Raw genomic sequence first — 27,926 nt, 5'->3', positions numbered from 1 at the left:
AAAACTATACACGGATCATTTTACAAAAAACACACTTAACAACACGTATAAAATCTTTATTGACATTATAGACAGACATACACGAACAAGTATTATTTATGCATAACAGTTCTGACAGGAAGAGCGTGTTAATATTTGACTATTCAACTTGAAGGGATTTTGAGGAAGACACAAACTGAACTGATGATATAATGGTTCCGATTTTGATCCGAGAAAGAATTGAAACCAAGAAACCAATCTGATAGTGAGTAAGGTCAAAGAGAGTAACCTTTCGCAAGCTCTACCAGTGCCACTACGACTCGCCCAAAGCTCTCGTAAACGCTGTTTTAGCTTGCGACGAATTGTTACGTACATGTAACTATTGTGTTCTATTTTCCTCAACAACAAGGCTTTATCCAATGGGAAAAAAACTCGATGAGATAGTGCTATATTTTCATAAGAGTAACAGATTTGAATCTGAATGGACGGCTTTTGACAACAAGTGTGTGGAACGTATTGGTCTATATTATCACATGCTGGTGCGCCAGCGTTTTAATAGGGAGAAGTTGAAAGCAGCAAGTTTACGTAATGCGGATAAAACTCCGTAGAAAGAGGACGAAATTATTGTACAATTCTATCCGTACACGTATAAGGATCCGTGATATGTCCCTGATCTCAACCTCCATACCTAGGACGGAATCACCAAAACAGATTTCCAAGACAACGCCAGTTCCATAAATGTTATGGTTTTGTTCTTATTCAAAAGTCTACTACCTTAAGGCATTTTCGAACATTTCTGTGCATACGAAAATAATATCGCCCTTTACATCCTCTACATCTTTCTGGCAGTTTTCGTCTGCCAACAGCTCCCTCCCGGCCGTTCCTTAGAATCGTAATCAAAACAAAGGTTCCGCTCAGTATAAGTTCTTTCACTTTACCAGTCTTTGAAAGACTCTGACTTTACTGAGCAAGGTTAACGTACGGGCGTTCTTCACTCACGTTTTCGATACTTTCACACGTACTCTATCCGACAAAACAACGCGACTGACATTTTTTGTCAGTTCTTATTTACCGTTCATCTCCTGCAAGGCTATATGGCCCCCAGGAGTTGTGACGTCAACTCTCGGCAACCCATTATGTTCCTCTGGATGGGGAGTCGTCGGAATCACCTGCAGTGTTTGCCCCGAACTTTTGCAATCCTTCATCTCAGGAGGCATTGGTGATGACTTTTCATCGACTGATAACACTTGTGTGGACGGACCATGTGACATTTCGGATCGATCATACCGCTCACTACCATCTGCACTTGCTGCTGGGTTCACAGAATTGCTGAAACATATGACGATGACGATTCGTTAAATGCAAGGCTGTGTTTTTGGTGCACATATACTGGTTACACGTGTGCCTGTTTGGTTAAAAGAAGTGATACCGAACAGGAGGTATTGGTTGTCTCACCAAAACCGCGAGAGACGAGCTAAAATGTAAACCAAAACCGAGGCGATTGTCTTATCTGATATAGCATTGACGTAAAAATAAGTTATCCATCAGGAACAGACTTGCTTGCAGATGGAGACAATATTCTTAAACACGTTACTTATATTTCTAAGAGTAAAATGACTGAATATTCTTGTCACGACACTCCTAATATTGAGAAAGAGCCAGTCTTTCAAAATTCAACGCATCAAGCAGATTTCATTGTCAATGAAGTTCCAGGCAACAGTGACGGGAAGCGGAATCCGAGGGGGTGGGCGGGGGGATGGTAAAGTAGAAAATAAACCAATAACGGTGAACATCCAACGACATGAATTCACACAATGAAGATAAGTCGTGCAAAACGACATGAACTTTATTATCACATGTATTTCTAATAATGTATCTGATGTGAGGCAGCTACTATACGTCTATAATATCATTACATGTACGAGGGGAGACGAAAATGTTGGTATACTTCTTAATTCGAATAACTCCAATAACATCAAGCATAGACTTAATAAACTTCGATCAAATGAAGCTTATATCAATATATACCTTTTGTTTATTTGATCTCAACAACCATGACAACTGTGTTATTAATTTTGGCGCAATAGTCATTTTTCATTTTTCAACACTTCAGCACCCTAATATGTTTACTAGGGAGGTTAATAGAGATGCTCCCTTGTATTATGAGTTATACAAACGAAAGGTATAAAATGTTTTTTTCAGACACCCAGTATACATGTTTAGCATCACATGGCTTTTTCTGACATACTCTATAACATAGCATATAAAACATTCATTATCACAAATACTGAATCAAAATTAGTACCAAAATCTCGATCACTGTTCAATTTGTTAAAATTTGAATTACCCCTTCAGAAAATCGTTCATGAGAAGGACGGGTAAACTGCATTCATTTTTGCTTTCGGCGTTTTGGACCGAATAAGTACAATAATACAACGTTACTGTCAAGACTAAATTGCACTACAAAAAAATTGGAGACTGTATAACTCTGCCTTCATCATTGTGCATTCTGTGGATGAGAAAACATTAAAATATCTTTACATCTTTCACTAAGTGTATGACACTACCTACATATGAATTGCTGACAAAGATATTCTCAAAATGATTAGAAAATAATTTGTAATAGTTACGCTGTATACATCATCACAGCATACATGACATACGAAAATTGCAATAATACTGATATTGGTATTGTCGGGTTAACACCCTAACAACTAATACTTGTTAGTGCATTTGGCATTTGTGCATTCGTTTTTTGCATCCTTCAAAACATAGTCGTGTCGCAAATTCGCCAGTTCAAGCAATTTAACAACAAAAAAGTCTATTTCATTGCAACCGTTTAAATATTTCGGTAACAACATCAGCAGCTTCTCAACCGAATAACATCATAGTTTATAATTCGCTCGTTTCTGATGATGACCGGACCGGCCATGCCATTTTTTCATATTGTCAGTCTCTTTGGATTATCAGCTCTCGGATTCCATGGCACCACTTCTGTTTTCTCCTCGTCCCATGGTATATTTCAGAAAGCTGTAGCCAGTCGCCTGAGACATGTTGATTCAGACCTCTCATTCGCTATCAGGCTTCCTGTTAGAAATAGTATTGTCAAAGACATTTAGTTTTAGTAAACCCATGTAAAACTTGATATCGCCAATTATTCAATGAAGAAGAATTACAGTAGAACCTCCCTTCGCGGACACGTCTCTAATAAGGACACTAGTTTTGTCCCAAATAGGTTGCGTTTCCACTGAATTTGACCTCTCTCATCAGGACACCTCTCTATTAAGGGCAGCACTTCTCAGTCCCATGGATGTCCTTAATAGAGAGGTTCTACTGTATATGTACCACGAAAAGGGACCTTCAAAAAGTTCACCAAAATGCAATTGACAACTTCAATGTCAATTGCTACAGGGATTAGTTCTAAGACTTTCGTTTGGATGTCCATATAAAAGAAGGAAAGCAGCAGTGTCATTTTAAGTCTGGCAGAAACTGATGGGAAAGGGCAAATTATACAACTTTACTGCCTCAATACGCTTTACATTCAATCCCCAGCCGAATCCAGAGACCTTTCTGTACTTATGTGACACTCTCTCACCGTCCTACGGCATTCCATTTCAGGTACAAATACATAATCAAGACATGATAGGTGTGGCAGGGCTAGAGGGTTAGATTTGCAACTTTGCAATGGTAGTCCGACCCGAACCGCCGAGGCAGACACTATCATGGTAGGTAAGCATGGTTTTACTACTCTCCTCGATCAGCACAAGGTTGTTGCGTGGAGAAAATGGCTTTTATGTCTTTACATCTTGCGAAATTTCCAAAAGCAAATCTTGAGTTGGTGAACAGTTTACACTGCACTGCACTGTGCGATGCATTATTAGCTTATAGTTGGAGTCACCTCGAACACGAACACACTAGGTATATAAGGCGATTGCCATTTTACAAGGGTTTGCTTCACATTTTATCATGCTCATGTAGATATTCGATAATACTAAACCTTCAATAACCTTAATCACAAAGAGTTATATTGAGAAGAAAGAAAAACGTTTGGTTATCTTTTAATGAACAGATTTCAACCATTCTGATATCTGTGACAGATTCATCTACATAACACATGAAATATTACGTTTTTATGCTAGTCCATATCGAAGAGCAGTGCAAGAGATGGTACAAAGAATGTTGATATCTCGAACCCTTGTGTGACAAAATGATATTTTCCATCTCGATTTCTATTAACCTCACACCAGATACATATAAAGGCAACTACAACTTACAATGAACCATCACATCACGCTATCAACTAACGTATAATTACCATGCTTTGTCATGCGATGGGTTGGGTGGGTACGGTGTATTTACTGCATGCTTGAATAAGGATACAGAAGTAGGTCAAGACCAAATCATCTAAGGGGTCGACTACATTGGAAATCATGGACCAAGGGAGTCATCATTATATGCATATTGAATTTTAGACTTAAAACGATAAAAAGTTGGAGCGTTTGTGAACTCCATGATGAGCATAAGCTTAACTCATCTAGGCTGATCGTTTGACCAACTAGGATTCTAGATTCTGGATAAAGTTTGCTTCAGATTTGTCCTCTATTTATTACAAATAATTTCTTGCGATGTGATCATGTAATATTGATATAGATATTGTTTTGAATAAACAACGCGTTGCATGAATCCCCACCAAAACTAAAGATATCTTGACTTGGTTACGTGCCACCATTACCATGTGAAAGTACAAAACTAACCAATCTAACCCTGCCACCTATCGACACACAACTGACCTACCTTCCCTTCCTGCCACAGTATTTGCATGACAAAACAATGATGATGACGATGAGAACCACTCCACCAACAGCAGCTCCGATTGCAATATACAGGATGTTATCAGTTTTCTTCGTGGGCTGGTGTAAAAAATGAAACTGGGTGAACGGTACTAAATAATAAGTGCACAAGGTCAGTCTCTGCAAATCGTATATCAGTAACCCGAACCTATTATAAAATCTGCTGGAGAACACGATCACCGCGGAATTTCAACTCTGGGCAAAATGTCTTTCTTTGTTGTGTTACCTTTGATTCGTACTGAGGTTTTTGAAATAAAAAAACAAATTTCTGTTAAGGGTTTTTAAAATGACGTAGTGATTGTACTGTGTCGACGCAATTAAAACAGCGCTTGTAGCGGTTGAGAAACGCTTCTTTACGCAAAGACAAATTTTACCAGTAATTGGGTAGGCTAACGCGGATTGTGGAATGGGTCTTGGAATACCTACATCGTCTGTAGTCGGCGCAGGCGTGGTATCTAGCGGTGAAGTAGCAGGAGTCCAGATCCGGCCTACGCTAGTAAGCTTCAGGTCAAAGTTTGTCTTGAGAGCATTTTTTAGAGATGCCATTGTCGCCGTCATTAAATTGCTCTTGCTGCAACGGCGAAGAGAATGACGTATTACTTTATGCACTTATCTAGACCAGATTTTTTACTCGCTTCTTGAGATACGGGATGTGCTCGTGAATACCGGTAGCCTATCCTTTCTATACTATAAAAGTAGGACCATACATTTCGGAGGTCCACAAAAAGGTACCAGTAGGACAAAGTAGGCCCTGGTCCCGCCTTTATTGTGACTTGTCATGCACAATATGCAAAACGCCGCTTCCCATACCGCCCTGGAACATTGACTAATAAAACAATAGATATACCCGCTGGTGTAGCTTACAGATCTTTACCCAATGACTGTGACGACCTGTGCATACAATAACATTTAAATAACGCTGTTCATGAAGTATAAATAGCCAATTATAATACATGCAATATATGGCACCCCAAGAGGGCTCTTCAAAATGGCACCCGATACCGATATTCACGAGTTACAGCAACTGTATCTTATAAGACATGTGAAAAAGACCTTCCTTAATGTTCGTTCATTCTTCTATGGCTTCAGCCACTATCACTGACAATTTGTGTAATTATGACCATACATAGGTAAATTACCCCATAATAGCCACGGTAGTTAATTGCGAAAGTAACCTCTAGATATCCCCATACGAATCCTTGTTTCGGTGACATTATTTGGCTGCATAAGATCTCTGGTTCATTTGTAGGCTGTCAAGTTATCAGGGTGTCTTATGTAGAGGCGGCCATCATCCGCCATTAAACTCGTAATCAAGCTATTATTAGTTTTCGAGAAGAAAAAACACATCACAAATGATTTTTAGAACCAAATGGTTTCAGCGTCATTGGGTATCCTTCGAGTTTGTATTGACCTTTTTGTAAAGGAAAGAGAAAATGCCAATAGAAAATGTTTGACCCCTGTCACCTTCAGGTTAAGCACAGAAAACGAGTGCTTGTAATAAAATGTACTTGACATGACATTTGTTTTATTCTAATTATTACCTTTTTTCATCGTTCAGTAAACCAAACATCTCTTCATACGAGAGCGACTTTGTAGAATCGGTCGAAGCCATACTCGTACTTGAGAAACACTCGGCGTAAGTTCCTTTGACACTCACGGTAAATCCAACCTCCAATTTTTTGTCACCGAAGACAGGAAAACCCGCGATCGGATCCAAATAGATCGTTCGTTTGTATTCCTTTTTCGGGGCTCTAAAACGTATGTAAGCTATTAGTAACGCATGTTTCTAAATGTGAAGACACTTTTCATATTGCTCTCATTTCATAAGTTTTCTACGAATTTTACTAAGCCTACTTCATATAAATCTTTACATCCTGTCCCAGCAATAACCTGAACTCTATTCCATTGGAGACGATGACAATTTTCTTTCGGAATTACTATAATCCCACTTCGATATTAAAGATAGAATATACCTTGATATGCCGGTCAAAATCTGCTTTCAAAATATTGTTATTTCAACAACCCAAGTATGAATAACTTCTAGTATATTTCACATACATGTATTGATAAGAACATTTAAGTCATCCAGTCGCAAGTTTTTCTTCAAACAGCGTCATCCTTAAGGAGACAAAAACAGATTGGCCATTTCGACAAAGCATCGAAGAATAAAAGCAAAATAAAAGCACGGATATCGTACCAAGACTTTGATGAAGTTCAGTTTACTTGGCAGACTATACGCATGTTGTGTCTGCTGAATTTCTAGAGGCGTATTGACAAACCAAAATGAAGTACTTTACGGAACTTACATTTGATTCGGCTTTTTACACCCCGTTGCTACGTCGGTGTCGCACCACTTACGGACAGCTTCGGAGACTGTGTGACGAAGGGCACTTGCTATGCAACAGCTCCACTGCAACGATATCAGAAATGTCTAGTTGAGCAACAGGAGTTTTTCGCTTGCATTTGAAACTGTTTGGTGTCAAAAAATGAGCAGGAACGCCAATAATAAAGCCCGATCCGATAAAGATTCTGTGGCTGATAAAATAACGAAAGGTTTTACCATAGGACTGAACATTTACGTTGAATTAGTCTATTAGTACAGCATAATCACACTTAGTGCATTTACCTTACATCAGTCTATTAGTACAGCATCATTTCACTTAGTGTACGACAAGCTGAGATGGTAATACTATTTTGGATAAGATTAACAGAGGAACGTGATGGTTGAACCTTTAAGCTTACCATATAAGGAGTAACCTTGGCGGCAGTTTCGAATTTCATCAGGAGCGCCTTTGAACTGTACGATTTATCTGGAATGAGAGTCATCTGTATCTTTTACTACTTTAACATGTGCATATACGTGTGCTTGATTAAGAATTACTTAGCGTAAAGATGCTATTACATAAAGTCCAATAAACGATGAAGATGGTGATGGTGATGAAACTTCCTATTATATACTTACAAGTGCACGTATTCTGACACGGTTTTTTCTCTGTGCCTGATCCCGGGCATGGTGCCCCTTTTCCCGCTGGGCGTGGATTTATACACAGTCTCTTTCGTGTTCTGGAGCCATGACACCCACCGGAGCATGGTGACCAGATCGCCCATTCGGTCCAACTGCCGTCGCGATCTGAAGACGGGGACAACCTTATGGTTAAACAGGAAGAATCTGAACTGGTCGGTTCAGCCCAATGCATCATGCGATGCCTGATCTTGAGCAATTAGTGTGATCACAGCCTGCTTGTCAGTCAATGTTGCTGTGGCAGCCAGTAACGGTGGCGTGTAAACGAAACATGGCATGCAAGAGCACGAGGCAAAGCATGAGATCTAAAGAAGCAAGCTGACCTACCCTCGGCCTATTTCGAATTCACCACCATTCTGGCTTCGGTGGTGTCTTTATAGGTAGCACTGGGTCTGACATTACATGATTGAGGGGAAATCCGTAAGGTTACTCCCAATTTCTCGAGGAAGTTTCGAAAGCATGTAATGTTAGCATATTTCGGGGTATGACAATACTTCGAACTTGAGAATAATTATGTTAGACTATATAGAGCACACTTCTCAGATATGGAAATGTACGCTTGGGGTCTGAGGCAGAACTCCAAAAGGATCGTCTTGTAGCCCTACCTTTGCACTCATTATTTGGACCGAGTTGGTGTTGACTCCGGCACGAACATTTAAACGACCCTGTCGTATCCTCGCAGACTCCTTGTATATCATCACAAGGCCCGTTTGTAGACTGGAATTCTACGCACTCGTCTATATCTGGATTAGAAATAGAATTAGAAATACTTCAGATTATAATACAAGGTTATCGAGGTAAAGTGTTGAACTACATAGTATGTATCTTTTTTAGGGTTTATTCGCCTTATTTGAACGCTCCCTAGCCAATTAGAAATCTTTTTTTAGTATATTGTGAAATAACTTACTTCTGCATGACTTGTCATCTGTAGCTATGGTGAAACCCGCCGGACACTGGCACTTCTCCTGACCATTCACCTTTACACAAATGTGCTCACAGTCTTTTCGTAAAACACATGGCTTATCAACTATAATAATAGGGAAATAATGTTAAATTGGTTACCCTAAAAGTTACTAAAAAGATTCCTATCATAATCTAGTAACGTTTAAGCAACTCTTTCTTAAGAAATGTATGTCTTGAGTGAAATACTAAGAATCTAGCTATATTTCTCAGCATATAGTTTTATGGTCATAGATACCGCATACCTTAAAGGAAGGGGATTCCTTTTGGGAAAATCGTTGGATTTGACCACGACAATCCCTTTGTTGAATTATACATGTGTATATTTCATAAATTTCGAAAATTGCCCCCCTTTGGAAATCATGGCTACGCCTAAGCATGTATGTCTATTACCACAGTTATTTTCTTGTCATGATCGTGCGCTTCTCTTTTTACTATTGATATAAGTTAATGGTAAGACGTATCTTACCATGTTTAACCATAGTCTTACCAATATAATTTCTAACGACTGATCTCTGTAAGGACAGATACTTTACTTACCGAAACAAGATCTCATGTCCCTGTCAAGGAGTAGTCCATTCGGGCAGGTACACTTATACGATCCTTCCGTATTCTCACACCCGTAGCTGCAGTTGTGTATTCCCTGTTGGCATTCGTCAATATCTGGAACGATAAAAAAATTAATGGCGAAAAAAACTCAGACTCTAAAAGAAGCTGGACATACATGTAATAGAGTCTCACCCGATGTGTTTGCTAATTTTGTTTATTTAGTTTATCGGTGTATTTCTTAACGGTCTTGCTAGGATATGACCCTGACAGAGACAAAGAAGCAATGGCACATGGAATGATTCTGCTGGCAGTTTAGGTCTCATAGAAGATTCACTGTTTCCGCACAAATGGTAATTTCTTTTCACCTCAAACCGTATCGAGTCTGTCAATTTCTGATACGTCGCGTTGCACGTCAACATAAAAAACCGTTCTGACATGATCCATCCTATGATACATCAGCACTAGTCGATCGGAATCCACTTAATGTTCTTTAAAATCAGGATACAGTTACTGTAACTCGTGAATATCGGTATCGGGTGCCATTTTTAAGAGGCCTCTTGGGGTGCAATATATTGCATGTATTATAATTGGCTATTTATACTCCATGAACAGTGTTATTTAAATGTTATTGTATGCACAGGTCGTCACAGTCATTGGCTAAAGATATGTAAGCCACACCGACGAGTATTTCAAATGTTATGTTAGTCAATGTTCCAGGACGGTATGGGAAACGGCGCTTTGCAGACTTTGCATGACAAATCACAATAAAGGCGGGACCAGGGCCTACTTAGTCCTACTGGTACCCTTTTGTGGATCTCCGAAATGTATAGTACAGAAAGAATAGGCTGAGGACATCCCGTATGTTTCTTTCACGACCTTCGAAGCTACATCAACCCTACCATTGCATGTTTTCCCGTCCGTTCCCTGTTTGAAGCCGGGGTAACAAGTACACACGTAGCTTCCATTGGTGTTGTGACAACTGGCCCTGGGCTCGGTGACGAATGCTTGGGCTGGCCGCTTATCGCACTCGTGGGTCCCTGTTTGGCATTCATTGATATCTGCAAGGGAGGAAACCGGTTAGAATGCGATTTTAACCCCAGAAAAGGACTGACGATGTCTTATTTGGTCATAGATATAATCAGAGTTTTTCTGAAAGCTGATAGTTCAACTGTAAATATCAATATGGACTCATACAACAACCCAATTCTCTACTTTATCAACCTCACCTTCACAAATCACACCATTGCCCGTGTATCCTGTCTTACAGATGCATTCAAACCCCGGTACCAGGTTTCTACATGTAGCGAGTTGGTTCACGCACGGTGTACCTGGTTCTGAACATTCGTCAATATCTAAAGAAAACAGTTGTCATCAGGCAAGAAATGTACATTTGAATGCATTGTTTTATATTTTTTGTTCCTTTCAGGTCGTGCTAAAATGGTTACTGTAACGTGAATTGCTGCAGCTCCTATGTAATTGATGTAAGTAACCCAAAGTGCCAAATTCTCGAAATCAAATTCAGCAAATGTAAAGTACTTGCACACATGCAGGTCCGGTGTAACAGTCGAAAATATCCCGACTTTAATTGTGTACTGACGAATTATGGTAAATGGTTCTAAAGAGTTCATGGCGTACCTCGAATATTTAAAAGCGCATATTAGAATCGTTTGTTTTTCCGGACATTCTATCGATGACATTTTCAAACTTTTACCACAGTGAGAAGTGATGTAAAAATATATGTTTTCAACGATAAATAGTTGACCTCAATCGTTTTCGTACCGGTGCAATTTCCAAAGCTCATCCTATATCCCCTGTAGCAAGTGCACGTTGGCTTTAAATCTCCAGGACTTTTCGTGCAAGCGGAATATGGAGGGCAGGCTTTTCTTTCATCCATATTACATGTTTCGACACCTGAAATTGAAAAAAAGAAAACAATCATGCCAATCCCACAATATGTTCACTAGTAAATACGATGATAAATAAAACAAACTAATTTTTACGAGGTCATTGCATGCATGCAGCCTCAATGGCGACAACAAGAGAACCTACCTGTACATAGTAGGCCATTCCCATCAAAACCATCCTTGCATTTACACGAGTACCCCGGTGACTTGTTCTCACAGACGCCATTTTCTTTGTCGCATTTGTTCGTCCAATCAGATATGCACTCGTTTATATCTGCGGAAGAATACATGTCGTCAACCAATCATCAATCAGCAAAGTATAAACTTCTGACTAAGTATCAGCCAATCAGTAAACGGGAAAATTTAAACAGCTGATGACTTCCTCAGATCTGGAAGATGGTGTTGGGATTGAAAAAGAGGCACTGGCATTCTATGATCGTGCTTCCATCTGCCCAACTCCTTTTTTATGGTGATTTTATCCGATCTGTTAATTGCCGCGTCTACGGCGTGTCAAAATCATTTCGGGATTGCTTTCCGCGGCATTGCCGTGTCTAACTTAACCCCATCGAGCTCCGCTGGTAGGCGGTTAAGTGGAAGTTTAGAAGACCGGCAAATGCTATAATTTCTCGAAAGGCCTCCTATTCGTTTTTACCTTCACATATATTTCCCTCCATATTTGATCCATCCGGACACTTGCAATAGAATCCTCCAGGACTGTTCACACATACAGATGACGCATTACAGTTGTGGGTACCCTTGGCACACTCGTCAATATCTGAAGAAAAAGAAAACAATCATAACTTACCACGCACGCCGTAAGCCATACCGGTTCCTCATGTAACATATGTTTGTAAGCCTGCTGATGTAGCAACCCATGGGCAATCCATGTAGGACACTGTGAATTCATCACAGAGTCACCACAATCCTTTATTGGCCCAAGTGCGAAATCACAACATGACGGGGCTCGAACATAGGCTACTGCCAGAAATCTCTCAAACGACAAAGGATAACTTCTAAGAATTCCGCCGAAATAAATATTGGTAAATAAAGGGACACAACCTGGCCGTTATTTACCATTGCTTACGTTTGGTGTAGTTCCACGTCGATCTAACCAGATTGCAATTGTAACCCAAAAGTCAGACCAGGTGAAACAGGGCGCTGCAACTGATGTTTTATTTGTGAGGTTTTTGTCTTTGGTGGCAATTTCATTTTAGAACATCTTAGTCGAAGCCTTACCTAGACACAAACGCTTGCTCAGCGCTGACTCGTAGCCAGTCTTACACACACACTCGAAACTTCCGACAGTGTTCTTGCAATCGCTTGTTCGGACATCGCATGGTGAGGAAAGACACTCGTCCATATCTGAAAAGTTCCTCGTAAGAGTTAGGCTAGATTATTGCCTGCAGACGTATAATGACATTTCTCCGCTTAAGACTCATCAAAATCCAACTCTATGATAATGCAGTACCAACAATAATCTTCATGTATGTAAGTGGCCCTCTCAAAACTCATTAGAGCATCCTAGGAGACAAATTTACAATAGATGCAAAGATGATCGCATGAATATTTGTATATCGCATGACAAATGGTGGCAAGTGTGAACAGATATCGCGGTATGGACGACTGTCTTGCCGTCTGGTTCAAACAGCTGTGTGCTACGAACAACAGATGATTGCAGTACCGGTTGCTCGGGCAGGTATCAACATCTGTTTGTTGAACACTGTATGCAGTATCGATCAATTAAATGATATATGGTATTCACGACTGTCAGCTTGAATGAGAATATAATTTCATATGAGCGAGCAGTGTTCAACCGCCACCGTGGCCCAATGGATAAGGCATCGGCCTCCTAAGCCGAGGATTGCGGGTTCGAGTCCCGCCGGTGGTTCGAAGGTGGCACTTTTTGGTATTTTTTTAAAGGCGGAGGTCGTATCCATGATTAATTTCAAGTCTCATTGTTGTATATGACAAGTCAAACAATGCTCTACAATATTCTTTTACGATAGATGTGTTTCAGTGTTGTGTCTGCTCCCATAACAAAGGCAATTACCTCATCATTTTTTATATGTTTTCAAAATAACATGTGTACACCTCCCTCAAAGCCGATTACACAGTTTCCCGAATAAAGTCAATAGTTTACAGATATCAAATTGAAGAAACAAAAATGGCTTCAAAACTTATGACAATTAATGTCTAAATTGGAACGAAGATCTTTTACCCGTTTTTTGTTCAGTTGTGTAACTCATTGTTTCTCCATCGCCCCATATTGATATATCGGCGAGAGTAATGGTACGCAATATACTAGTAGGCCTATACAATTACCTGAACAGGTGTAAGTTCCACTGTTATCCCTCTTTGAATGGAAACCCCTGGGACATCGACATGAGATGCCGCCGTTCTTATCGTCCTTGATGCAAATGGACCGGGCATTCCCACCATCGCATAAGGCTTTTTCAGAGGAGTCACATTCATACTGAGCTAAAGAAAAAAAAGAGATGAAATTTATTCTATCCGGTCACAGTCACAGAGACTCTCATCAGTAAACAATCCTATGAATAAGGCTCATATCTAAAGCTGTTCCATCGGTTCATCATTGACAAAGATAATTCATTTTATCTAGTCAATAAAATGTTGTCAAAGATCTCAAGTTCATTTTTGCTCTACTCGTAGAAATGAGCTTTTTGAGCTTTTTTTACATTACCTTTCGGTTTGCAAGTAACAGCATCACTCTGCGGGCTAAACGCATTGGCATTGTCGCATCTACAAGAGTAGGTTCCGTACGTCCCCTTGTTACCCTTTCGGCAAACCTGGGAGCAGTTGTGTTGAATATCACATAGATTAAACTCTGAATCACAAAACAACATAAGTCAGCTGTAATTTTGAAAAACAAAAGGTTATTTTTAAGATGCACTTTTCTATTACTTTTCATTACACTGAGGTGGAACGCACATTGGGAAATTTTCTATCCTTATCATGCCTTTCTATAATTTGTTGATTATATCGAGGCGTTACGGAGAGTCTTTATGTTCCATGTGACTTCGTGTTTTGACAAAATTTAGATAATTTTACATCATGTTTACATCACTTTGAAGTATATTTCCAAGTCAGCCACATAGAAGTTAACTGATGATATCTGATAACTTATTGGTTACCGTCATCCATTTTGAATCGGACCTGGGGCGCCACGAAAAAGAGGATCGTGAATTCTGCTCATTGTTTTAGTTTTATAGAATTCGTCATTTAACTCATATCAGTTACAGTGTAATAATTTTCTGCTCGTTCTTTGAGAAAAGAGGGCCTGAACGTGTGTACATGAACCATCATTCAGTGCAACTGAGTGCTTTTCTCAGGTTCTGATATGACACCAAAGAAATTTTAAACAGTAATAAAAAGGAAATACGTGCCAGTTGAAGTAGGTCAAACACCGACTCTTGGCTGAGCATCAGGTGGCACTTGAGAGCATTCTACTCTTACTAGAAACATATCGCCCAAAGTGAATTTATATTTACCTTCACATTGCTTTGTGTCATGGTTCATCCTGAAGCCCTGATTACAATGACATGTGTAACTTCCCGGGGTGTTCAAACACCAGCTATTTGTTGGGCATACGGGCGGTACTTTGGTGCATTCGTCAATGTCTAAAACATAAAAAAACGGTAGCTGCAGGCATTTGTAATATTATCGAAAAAAGGACAGAAGAAAGATGATCATGAAATAACGAACTTTTGAACATCAGACATAAAAAATAGTCACTGTACATTTTTTATCTCAAAATTGACTTTTGAATTGCATTATATCATTGTTCTTGCCATAGACAATTCTGATTAAAAAAATCAGTTGGTGAATTGTAATACACAATGCAATTGCTTATGCTCATATGCGTTAAGGGAGATAAGGGACTCAGACGCAAATTTATAAAATCCTTCCGAATATTTGAAAGCAGAGATTTTTAAAGGCACTGTTGGTATCATGACACTACCGCAATGACTATGCCCCCCCCCCCCCCCCCTACCTCAAGTATTTCTATAACATCATAATGACCATAGGTTGCTGTGGTTTTACTTACTTACTTACCACACCAGGATGAAATTAGAGCGAAATAAATCATCGAGACCGCAATAAACTCGTGATAACTCAAAGTGCATGAAAAAGTAGTTTGTGGTAAGGCATAAACCCCGCGACAACGTCATAACGCCATCCTTTTCCATTTAAGTGCCCTTACAGTTGCTCATTTAAGATGCACTTAATGTGTCCGAAAAAATAAATGACATTACATCTTCTGTCCCCGGGCCGTACGTACCTTCGCACTTCTTTGGATCTGTAGTCTCTGTAATGGCGAATCCTGGCTTGCATGCACACGAATGCGTCTTATGCACTGAGGTGTATTTCTCATTCGTACATACGGTTCCCCTGTCCTCACTACACGTGGCATCACCAGATATACATTCGTCTATATCTGCAAGGATGCGTTTATTTAGTTTGATTTTGGGATAAATAGCATTTGATTTTATACTGAAACATGTCGACTACAGCAACCTTTTGGTAACATTAAAACAATTAGAGGAAATAAAAGCAAAAAATAGCTCTTTTGAACAGCTATAAATCACTGTAATTGTACTATCAATAGCGTTGTACGAGAAATATGGAAGTACATGTACAATAAATTCTACAATACTTTTTCGTATGTACTTTTAAACGAGATGTCCTCGTGAATACCGGTAGCCTATCCTTTCTGTGCTATAAAAGTAGGACCATATACATTTCGAAGGTCCACAAACGGGTACCAGTAGGACTAAGTAGGCCTTGGTTCCGCTTCCCATACTGCCCTGGAACATTGACTAACAACATATTAGAAATACCCGCTGGTGTGGCTTACAGATCTTTAGCCAATGACTGTGACGACCTGTGCATACAATAACATTTAAATAACACTGTTCATGGAGTATAAATAGCCAATTACAATACATGCAATATATGGCACCCCAAGAGGCCTCTTCAAAATGGCACCCGATACCGATATTCACGAGGACGACCTGTATTTCATTTATACTACGTATTGTGTACATGTAACTATTGAAAATGTAACTCTGTTGAAATTTATAAGAACGAAAGAATGTTTTTCGGTTGAAAATTGCATTCATTTCGTCTTTTAAACCATGTTGCTCAGTCGCATACCATGTCGCAGTACCCGGATATACAAAACGTATGCTATATCTTGACTAATTGTTGGTCTCGAATGTTGAGTTCGTACCTTTACACGTTCTCGTAATATGGTCGTAAAAATTCCCTGGCCCTTGGCTTGAACAGCGACAACGATATGATGGGGCAGTGTACCTATATTGAGCAAAGCCCCCGCACGGGAGGGAGCGACCACACCTGTCCGGCCCTATAAATGGTAAAAAGTACGGCATGATTAAAACCCGGAGATGAAATATGATCAAATTCGTCAGAGGAATTCAAATTAATTCTATAAGCGAAGTCAAATAATGAAAGATGTCTTCCAGTATCTCAAAACCCAATAGGGGTTTATAATTTCACCGAAAAAACTCTTCGGGGTGCATAGTTGTGTTTGCCGCAAAACCTTGAAATATTTTTCAAAAGCTCCAAAAAAATTTCTTTAAGACTGTACAATATCATATAATTCCTTACATCAAATAGATGTTTTAATAGAATTTTCTCAACACGATTTATATACGTACTTATACAAGGCATCCCAGATTCATCTAGGTTCTCATTGATCATGCCGTTAGGACAGGTTCCACATTTGACCTTTCCCGTACCTCCTTCAGAACAACTAGACGACGGATAACATATATTCGTCTTGCACATGCTAAATATCTTCTTACAAGACTCCCCATCTTGTCTTATGTTATCACATACACAGGACACTTTAGTGAACGGCAAGACGTATGTGATTCGATAATCACATTGACCAATTGACTGGAAATAAAATGGAAACACATTATGACGGATATCAGAATTGTGAGTTCTTGCATAGCGCTTTTCACTGTATTATCTACTGTCTCAAAGCGCAGATGAAAGATTAGAATATTGTCACATATCTATCAATGACATGGCATACATAAATGTTTGTGGGATGCTAAAAGGGGATTGGAATTTCTGTATTAGTTAAAAACTATTTTTCGTCGAAACAGCGTGAGAGTTAAACTGTTCAATTATTTTAATTCCCAAAGGTTTAGATGTCATCGCCGTTAACACTGTTGTGAAGTTCTCATACCCTCACACTCAGGTACATGACGACTCAGCTCTTATCTATACCATCAGCTAAAAAATAAAGGAGGTGACTACTTGGCAAGCCCGGCTTACCAAACAGCGATTTTTTCTTGTCCTGAATGGAGAGCCGAACTCATTAATATTAAAGTAAAGTCTCCAGCTCGCCAAACAGGGTAGATTTTTTACCTGTTTGGCAAGCCCGGCTGGCCGAACAGGGTGGGTTTTTTAGTGCTGTTTGGCAAGCGGCTCTCCAAACAGGACAAAAAAAGAAGCCTGTTCGGCAAGTGGCTTGCCAAATAGACCCGGCCAAAAATAAAATAGAAATAATCCCTATCATTTTTTGTTATTGAAAAAATACTTGATGCTTACGGACTGGCACGAGCAAAATGTCACTGTTGGGATCAAGACTGAGGACATATTTTTACTATCAGTAGCAACAATCCTTATGGGCATGCTGGCAGCTGGCATCAATGGGACCTGGGTAACGGAAATGACCCCTGTAGTACTGTCGATTGTCATCCAATCAGGACCGTCAATTGCGAAGGTCACGGGGTCACCTTCTGGATCTGTGACGTTGATGGTCAGCAGACTGGCTTCGACCATCTTGTAGTGTAGGCGTATGATAATATCATTCGAGGTGAATCTAGGCGGCGAATTACTTATGGCTGAAAATACAAGTTTAAGCACGTTTAATCTGTACGGTACTTGCACTGCAAATATTCGAATCAAAAGCATATTTACCAATGAAATATCACATTCTCTCCTGAAAAACTGTTTGGTCCTTATGGTGACGTCACGTCTGTACAGTAGCGTTCCCACTGCACATGACTGTATACGGTCGGAAAATGTCCCTGCTCCAATATCAGGTGGTTTAGACGCTTTGGACTTAGAGATACATGACACAACAATTTCAGTTATTCTTGTTACTGTTACGAAACAAAAAAAAGAGCAACCTATCGCAAAGTGAGAGCCAATCAAACAATTTGTTAAATACGCTACAGGCGATGCACAAGTTTTATGAGAAAAATAGTGTCCGTGTATTTTAAGGTAGTTTATTTCATAAACATTATTTCAAAATCGTACTGTCTATCTTACACTGAAGCTTTATAATTGGGTATTGGTTTAACCAAGATTCTAAGCACCATATTGCTCTTGCATCGAATGATTTCTTACCTCCACTTGGCGTAAATGAATCACAATTGGACACGGGACGGGCTTTTAGAAAACGAGAACATTGTTCCTGACTGGCTTCTCCGTGTTCTATTCTGGTACTAGAGCAGCAAAAGTCAAAGGTTTCGAGGTACTTGTAATCATTGATAATCTTAGTTCGAGAATTTTCCCTCTGAACCAAATAAAGATTTCTGCCTTCGACGAGGAATGGATTAGTTACAAGCATGTCTTCCATGTAGCAACACTGTAGGTAGAATAAAATATTGTGGGGAGCAGTGTCAGTGGCATCACGATGCGCAGTCTTCTCTCTCCAACAAGAAGTAGTCCCGGCTTGGTAAAATTCTGTGTAATCTGCCGTATTAAGCAACGTCTTGTGACAAGGACACTTTTCAGTATCACTTTGAATGATCTGCTTTGGCCCCGAAAAGATGTTCTCTTGCTCTGTAATCCAGGCCTTACACTGAATATCCGGATGATGACATGCAGTCTTTGACGAATCAGACACCAGCATACATTCCGTACCCTCAGCTAATTTGAATATCCGTTTGTCGATATGTTTTATGTTTGTTACGTTGGCGTTGTTTTTGATATCACCAAGGTTAGGACATGAGCTTCCATCCATATGAATATATGGTACGCCGCCGGAGACGCTGGCATAAAACCCTGAAAAAAATTCAAAAGAATTACAGACAAGTAAGCTTGTGTCTTCCCATTTCCTTTCAGTACTTACATTTCTTTTGAGAGTTTCACATCACACGTCGCTAAAGCCTGCAGCACACTAGCCGCAAACTTCGGCGTTCACAGGCGTTTTTAGCCGCAAGAGTCCTGAACGCCTGAAAAATCCCTAGTCTGCTACGAACGGCGTCGGCGAACGCGACTTGACGCCACTTGCCGCAACTAAACGCGAAATATCTAACATGTTTGATTTTTGACGCGTGTCGCCGCGTTTGAACGCAAGAAGAAGCCAGGTGTGCTACGGATGGCCGCCTGACTTGGCGTCGGCGGCGAGGCTATGGCCAATCAGCTTGCGTCTTGATGTCACATGATTTCGCGCTGCATGGCCCAGGATGGGTTAAAGTGGCGGAAAAGACGCTACTAGACGCCAATTCTGGGCAGGTGTGCTCTGACCGGGATCCACTGGCCTGCAGCACACTAGCCGCCAACTTTGGCGACAAGAAGCGTTCGGCTGACGCCTCTCGACGCCAAAGTTGGCGGCCAGTGGATCCCGGTCAGAGCACACCTGCCCAGAATTGGCGTCCAGTAGCGTTTTTTCCGCCACTTTAGGCTGCCATTTTGAAATCATGTGACATCAAGACGGAAGCTGATTGGCCATAGCCTCGCCGACGCCATATCAGGCGGCCATCCGTAGCAAACCTGGCTTCTTCTTGCGTTCAAGCGCGGCGACACGCGTCAAAAATGAAACATGTTAGATATTTGGCGTTTAGTTGCGGTAAGTGGCGTCAAGTCGCGTTCGCCGACGCCGTTCGTAGCAGACTAGGGATTTTTCAGGCGTTCAGGACTCATGCGGCAAAAAACGCCTGAGAACGCCGAAGTTGGCGGCTAGTGTGCTGCAGGCTTAACATAACCGATAATCGATGTACGATGTGAACCATGGTCAATGGAGAAAAAGTGGTAAACATCAAATAAACACCATTGAAATCACCAGGGTGCAACAAGTAGCTTGATAGACCTCTGACCTTATGTTTGTAAACAAATAATTACCTGGTACAAGTACCAACTTTATTCTTAAAACGAGATTGACAACTACCGGCAATTTTTTAAAAGATTTGCAACAAAGAAAACAGAACAGAAAGAAGGGCGAGGTTCTTTAAGGAAGAAAAACCCTTTGCCGTAAGAATGGCGGTCGAGGTCAGATTAGCAACCAGGGTCTGGGGTGTGTGCTAATTAACATGTCATTGATTAGGTTCAAATGCATTTTGATTATCTATTGGGTCGTCTTCAATCGAGTACATGTAGTTACACAAAAAATTTCTACTATTTGCTGGGTTAACCATTAAAAAACCTGCCACATCCGACTTTTATGTTAGAGATAGTTTACGGCAACTTACCACGGGCAACCGGGAATAGCGGCTGGTACTTTGAGTCGTATGTGAAATCCCACATCATGTCACCGTCGCCGTAAGAGTAGATAGCGACAGTCTCCAAGTAATTGGTCAGGAGGCGAAGGCGGAATGTAGCGCCCTGCAAATGATTTCCTACGAATTAACGACGTTTTCTTAAGCTGCACAACCACTACACTCTTAAAAATAAAATATTTCGAGCACGTCATAAACCTTTCAGGATTTTTCAGTCAACACAAATATACGACTTTTACGTACGGTCTTTTACAAGCTAAAAAATCCTTCATTTTTAAGAGTATCGTGTTAAAATGGATGAAATAGACAATGACTAAACTAGATCTACTCTGATTAGACTACTTGATCTTTCGAGATGGCTTGTATCACGACCAGAATCCAGTTATTATTGTTGGTCCGGGTTTAACGTGAAGCAGATTATCGTAGACTTACATAAAAACTTGATTTGACCGTCTGACCATCAACGAAATCGAGGAAATAACCCTCACTGTCAAAATGGGTGACTTTCTCCCACTGGACGTCTATGAGCGTGTACTTGGGCGCCAATGAAGAGCTGCACGGAGCGCCTGTACCCGCTTTGTAGTCAAAACTTGTGGATAACAGGGACAGTATGTCGGTATTTGAACCAGGGTCATGGAGATTCAGCTGCTGCTTGACATCGGCCTCAGTTAGCTCATTATACACATTGTAAAATACTTCACCAGCCTGAAAAAGTTTTACGATATTTAACAATCCTTGTGATTGGTGATGTGGATAATGTTTTGAGAACATTATATTTCTATTGAGACATCTGTAATTTATTCTGCCAATTAATACCAACGCACTAGAATACCTATAACTGAGCGATTTATCATGTATGAAGGTAGAAAACGCCTTCCCCTCTCCAGGAAAGGTCACGCTGTTTTGTTTCTATATCATGAAAACAGCCCATAGGAAAAAGGTCCGACTTTGAATCAACAGACACATGTCAAGTGAAATAAGGTAAAAGACATACCAAATCATCTGCGCTCCCCGTATTCCGGGTCATGGCAGACCAATACGGTGCAAAGATGGCGATATCCGCCTTAAAGGACATGTCTTTGTTAATGCCATCTGGGCACGGGTCTCGTAACATGTAGTTCTTGTACTGCTGTCGCCAGCGTTTGCCCCCGGCAGGTGGCACGCCCGTGAAGACTACTGCACCATCCTTGGAAATCTGGAAGAGCCCACAACAAAGGAACTGTCAGAAAAGAACAAAGATCTGTGTCCAGTCGTTTCGGCCCCACAGCATTTAATTTTCGCCTGGATGCTTCGAACTGTAGAAAGGTAATACGTGTTATAATAATTTCATCCGCTGTATTGTAGATTATATGTAACTCCAGGGGGTAGATACGAGTCCCTAGCTAGGTGTGGTGGTCTAGTGACATGACACCAACCCAGAAGTATTAGGGTAGCAGGAAGGGTTGGGCGTTTGTGGTTTCTGAGTCGGAGGGGGTTGGTGTCTGTTGACTGTGCTTTAAGAGAGACTAGGCATGGCGCCAGTCTCTCTTAAAGCACAGTCAACAGGCATTTGGTCTCAGTATTTGGGTTTTGATTGCCATGACTGTACCCCTGTAAAAGTCAGAGGAGGAGAAGTTTGGAATGATGAAAGCATTGAAGAAGAAGAAATGTTATTATATATTGAGGAAAGCAAAATTTATTATGAGACTAGAAGGCAGTGTCCTGACTTGATTATTTTGAAAATGGCAGTCTGAACACATTAAAAGGTGGAACATGGCATTTTATCGACTTTGAAGTGTTCCGCAGTTAAAGGGAGACTATAGGCAGCAGCTACGTAGGCAAGATAAAGTCATACAAATTTGCCAATAGGGGTCAGTCATATCTCTAGGCATGGCGCCAGTCTCTCTTAAAGCACAGTCAACAGGCATTTGGTCTTAGTATTTGGGTACAGAATCAAGGCAGCTCAGAGAGCAATGATTGAACGATGCTGTGGACAAGTCCAAGGATACTGCATCAGTCACGACCAACTTCTCATCAGAAAGCGTCACCACCAGCATATTCAATGTTCAGTTCCAACCAGTACCAGTCCAATGCACGCCTGTCATGGTCAGCAGTGGTCAGCTTAGCGCGATATGGAACATTCTTCCGAAACTCAAGCGAGGGAAGTCTGCTCATTAGCCTATCTCGCGCACTGCTCCTTCTTGTCAAACATCGTAGTGAAATCGTGGTACAGTGGGGCGTCCTCGAGGATTGCAGCTGGTCGGACAGACGTGAGGTGGAATGTGGGCGGCTGCACTTCTTCGTTGATGTGCGATGGCAGATAGCACAGTTGTTGCGTTGCATGACAGCTGAAAGTGAATGTGATATCATAGAACTGAGGCGTTTGCAATGAGACTATAGGTGAAGTAGAAGCAAGGAGTGAAATGGGCCATCTTCCAGTGACTAATATACAGAGTAAGGGCACTGGGTGTTGTTAGATTCAGCATTGAATGTATTCCTCGTACAAGCGTGAATAGTGTGGACATACAGTGAGAGGTGAGAGACCCCTATTGACTACTTCTTGTAACTTTATCTTGGATATTATATTAGTATTGAACTTCTAGCCATGGATTATGAAGAAATTGAAGTTGTAGGCATGGAATATGAAAAATTATTCAACGTTGAAAGACATTATTCCATGAGGCTTTGCCGTGATCGCAAAGGACGCGACGCGATTGGTTCACATGCTAATGAGGTATGATAATGATAATTACCTCTATAATGCTACTTGGATAGCGACTGTGTCATTGATTGCAACAGTGGTCTATGTCAATGTGTGCCTGTAATGTCAATGAAGTATGATGAGGTGATGACGATAGTGCAATCGACTAGGTGGCGCATTTTAGAATCAGCAGTGAGCACTGTGTGTAACATGGTGGAGGCAGCGGAGATAATAACTGTGTCGAAAGTATTGTTATAGGGCCTTCCCTAGGCCCATGGGGTTAAATTTACAATCCACGATTGAAAAGATGTAGTTTGATCGCATTCAACTATAAATCCATTGAACAGTTGTGTTCCTTGGCTTTAGTCAACCGATGACCTTTTGTTGGGCCATGATCGGGGATTGTAAACTGTAAATGTATTATGGACTGGGAGACGGGGGAAACACAAGTGAAATAGACCAAAACAAGTGATTTTGGGGCTTTGGTTTAGACGCATGCCCCACATGCGCCATGCGGGATTATGCGGGATTATACGGTTCATGTGAACTTGTTGACATCTACATGATCTAGTGCCGTTATTGGTCATGGTACATGGTAGGCCTAATCATCATGGCAATATGTTTCAGGAAAAGCTCGGAGTAAAATGAACTGCCGATGAATAATGATGTTGTTCATGTTTACCATGTTTACTATACATAGCCATAGGGTATGCAATGGCCAGTGCACTTTCTGCACGTCGTCATGGTCATGTTACATGTACGTGATACCTTGCATATTTTGTTTTTTGAATGCGCATGCTTTTTGGGCAAAATCACTTGTACCAACACTAATGAATAATGTCTTCTTATCCCTATGACTCCATACACAGTGAGGGCATTGTCCCATTCTCATCAAATGGTAACTTATTGTACCGTATTAGGGTGGAAGTTGGGGAGCAGATACCTACCGCTGCACGCCTGTCATAATCAGCAGTGATGAGCTTAGCGCGATATGGAACATTCTTCAGAAACTCAAGCGAGGGAAGTCTGCTCATTAGCATATCTCGCGCACTGCTCCTTATTGTCAAACATCGTAGTGAAATCGTAATGGAAAACGTCTGGCTTTGCGCCAGACGTTGAGACTAATAAGTGAAGAACTAGTAGGTAAAGAACTTCTACTTGCGCGAGACTGCTCTGATAAAATTATCATTGCAGAGACTACGGTGACGTACACATATATTTTTTACAATCAAAAATGCCCTCAAAAGACGACATGGAATGATTATTTTATTGATATTTCCTACTATATACCTTCCAATTATCACTTTATACAAATAGATCGGCGTTAGGTCGCATGCTTTTCTTTCCTGGTGACACTATAAAGCAAAATAGTTGCAACCCCGTAAATGCGCTATAAGTCCAATAATAAGTGACGGTGACCCGTTATAAATGTTTCGCCAGCTTCGCTTTTTTGCCGCTACGCGGCGCGTTGGGCCCTTGCGTCCAGAGAAGCATATTCATCATAATATGATTAGGTTTATGATTAATATGATTTTTGTTGTAACTGCCGTAATAAGATATTACTTACAATGTATCTAAACTAAATCTTCGTAAGATTTACCTCGAATAAACACACGAAGTTCAAAGTTAAATTGTTCTACTCAATGTTTTGTACTTCAATTTCTACTACTTTTGAGGTAATTATTTCGCTCCCCAAATCTTTTTACTTTAAAATAAATTTAGAATGATTATGACTTGGAGTAACTCACGTAGAACGAGGGAAATCTCCTTGGACCAACAGGAACCGAAAATGTTGTGAAAATCAATCTAGGGACATTCTCATCGTAGACAACTTTGCTGTAGCCAGTCAGGTTTTGAGCTGTTAGAGTATCTGTAAAAATCAAAAGAACTGAAATTGACGACTGTAACTGCAGAAATATGCTTTTGTAAGTCATGAAACGAAGTTAGAAAGCTCGGCTACTCATAGCGCTTTTCCTAGTCAACCCTAGTCAACGAGCTTCCGTCAGTTCTCCCGGAGTGCTCCTCAGGGTGATAATGACCACAGCTGCCAAGCGCATACACTTAACCGTTGAACTCTTACGCGGAGAGAACAATGCGACTCGGAAGAGCTTTGAACCTTTCGGTCAGAACACTGTAACTTCTTCATCATCAGAATCGTCGACTGATAGTGCCTTTAAGATATCACAAACTGATACTCATATCAGACATGCCAGAAATGGGGCAGGTGGTGATATTCACTCACCCGAGCATCGTTCAAAAAATACACACCTGAACAAGTTTTCCCGTCTCCCTTGAAAGGCTTCTTGCACTCGCACCTTGAGGAACCCACAGTATTGATGCAAACTGAACGAGTCGGATGACAGGAGGGTGTCTTTTTCCAATTCGTCTCCTGACATTCGTTGATGTCTATAAAGAAAAAATTTATTGCTGAATTTTTTTTAATTAAACGTTTATTAATTTATCTGTTCAGAACTCTTTTTCAGTGAACTACTTGCAGTAAAAGTAGGTCACATTAAATTTGTGGATATTTCGTGGTAATACGGGATGTCCTCGTGAATACCAATAGCCTATCCTTTCTGTACTATTAAAGTAGGACCATACATTTCGGAGGTCCACAACAGGGAACCAGTAGGACTAAGTAGGCCCTGGTCCCACCTTTATTGTGACTTTTCATGCACTGTCTGCAAAGCGCCGTTTCCCATACCGCCCTGGAACATTGACTAACAACACATTAGATATACCCGCTGGTCTGACTTACAGATAATTACCCAATGACTGTGATGACCTGTGCATGCAACAACATTTAAATAACACTGTCCATGGAGTATAAATAGCCAATTATAATACATGCAATATATGGCACCCCAAGAGGCCTCTTAAAAATGGCACCCGATACCGATATTCACGAGGACGACCTGTACTTCGCACTTAATTATTACAAAGTGTGAAGGCAAATATGTAGTATGTCAAAAAATGTATGTACGCAGAGCGTAAAATATATTTGCCCTGAATTTGTTTTTCAAGTTGGGAACAGACAGTGCACGCAAACTTAAATATTATATATAGTCTGTTCGCCAAGCTCAATAAACACCTAACTTTTCAGGTACATGTTTGATTTAAAATACCTTCCGTCTCATAGTACACAATATAATTAATTATATACTGTATATTGTCACTTTTATACTTACCAACACAAGTAGTATTGTCCTGCCGTCGGTAGCCATTCTCACACACGCACTTATAGTACCCCTGTCGATTCTCACAGCCTATCACACCAGTTACATTGACCATTACTCCATTCTGGTCTACTTTGCATAGGTTCGTTGTTTGGGCACATTCATCGATGTCTGATAAGCAACAATTAAAAAGCAATCAAATGCCAGGTTCTTGCCTGATAAGCAACAGAAAATACCAAGAATAATCAGATGCTATGTTTTATTGGTACATGTAGCCTGATAGCAACAGAAAACACCAATATTAGAAAAACATCAAATGTTAGTTTGTAACTTGATAAGCAACAGGTGATACCAATTATAAAACTATCAAATGTCAGGTTTGTAACTTGATAAGCAACAGATGATACCAATAAGATAAGGTGTTAGGTTCGTAGCCGGTTGAGAAGTAGAAAATGTCCCCATGGAAAAAGTGTCCGGCCGAGACGATATGTGCTTTTAGTTTATTCCACTTAACCTTTTCATTTAAGACTTTCGATTCGGTAAAAGCTGGCGTGGTTCTGAACAATCCAGCCTAGGTGTAGCAAAACATTTCGAAAACCATTTCGTTTTCGTTTCCTTTGGGTTCGTCGTTTTAGATATCGGGAGATGCCAAATAAATCGTAACTATTCCTTCTGCGCACTTTTCTTTCTCCGCTTGACGGTATGAACAACATGAGTCTCGAACGAATCTTGTTTATAATCGTATTTTCATGTTCAGTATTTATACAATCATTAAAGATATTTACAAAAAGCCCTAGGATTTTCTCATATTGAGCATATGCAAGACGCCCCTTCAAATATTCTCTGAAGGCAAAGCAAACTCCTCTCGCTTTGAAGGCTGGGCATGAAATTTGAACCATCAGCCGGCAACAGAGCAAATCCCCTTTTGTTCGAAAAATAACAGACAGTACAATAAATTACGAAACCCATTACCGATTAATTGATAGCGACAGATTGACATGATTGATGACGGTGACTGGGCGCGGTCGGTTTTCTACTGTTGACCTAGTCAACTGTTATCGAGAGGACTTCGGGCAAATCCTATAAGGACTTATCGCCAGCATACATTTCGGCATCGCAAAAAATGTTGACAGTAGTCGTGTTTATGATAGAACACGAGTTTTTCAAACGATTTCCGCCTACCTTCACATCGTTTGTTGCCGTCTTCGCCCACTTTTCGGTAACCCGTGGGACACGTGCAGTTGTAATATGCATACGGTAGGGGAATGCATGTTGCATCAGGGTGTCTACAGGGATTGTAAGGAAA

General features: G+C 40.5%; 1 protein-coding gene and 1 non-coding gene across 2 annotated transcripts; one reads left to right on the top strand and one right to left on the bottom strand.

Annotated features, from left to right (window-relative positions):
* Positions 1-35: 35 nt before the first annotated feature.
* Positions 36-27,926, bottom strand: LOC135491680 (uncharacterized). Its single transcript, XM_064777675.1, has 31 exons — positions 27,803-27,926; positions 26,633-26,791; positions 25,713-25,850; positions 25,193-25,314; positions 21,759-21,959; positions 21,197-21,469; positions 20,738-20,870; positions 18,672-19,331; positions 17,868-18,163; positions 16,964-17,204; positions 16,516-16,650; positions 15,565-15,720; positions 14,774-14,902; positions 13,966-14,109; positions 13,587-13,742; positions 12,501-12,626; positions 11,917-12,039; positions 11,410-11,538; positions 11,140-11,271; positions 10,587-10,712; positions 10,260-10,418; positions 9,352-9,474; positions 8,759-8,878; positions 8,457-8,594; positions 7,792-7,959; positions 7,572-7,639; positions 7,136-7,239; positions 6,371-6,580; positions 5,256-5,400; positions 4,774-4,889; positions 36-1,308 (listed from the first exon to the last, which is right to left on the bottom strand). Exons 2-31 carry the CDS (start codon positions 26,733-26,735, stop codon positions 1,044-1,046), a joined length of 5,139 nt encoding a protein of 1,712 aa, XP_064633745.1. The 5' UTR covers positions 26,736-26,791; positions 27,803-27,926; the 3' UTR covers positions 36-1,043.
* Positions 13,080-13,152, top strand: Trnar-ccu (transfer RNA arginine (anticodon CCU)). The gene has a single exon. It is a non-coding gene; the product is annotated as a tRNA-Arg (tRNA).

This window comes from Lineus longissimus, chromosome 7 (assembly GCF_910592395.1).
Source record: "Lineus longissimus chromosome 7, tnLinLong1.2, whole genome shotgun sequence".
Lineage (NCBI taxonomy): Eukaryota > Metazoa > Nemertea > Pilidiophora > Heteronemertea > Lineidae > Lineus > Lineus longissimus.
Note: the sequence above shows the minus strand (reverse complement) of the source record. Positions and strands in the feature narration are given on the sequence as shown.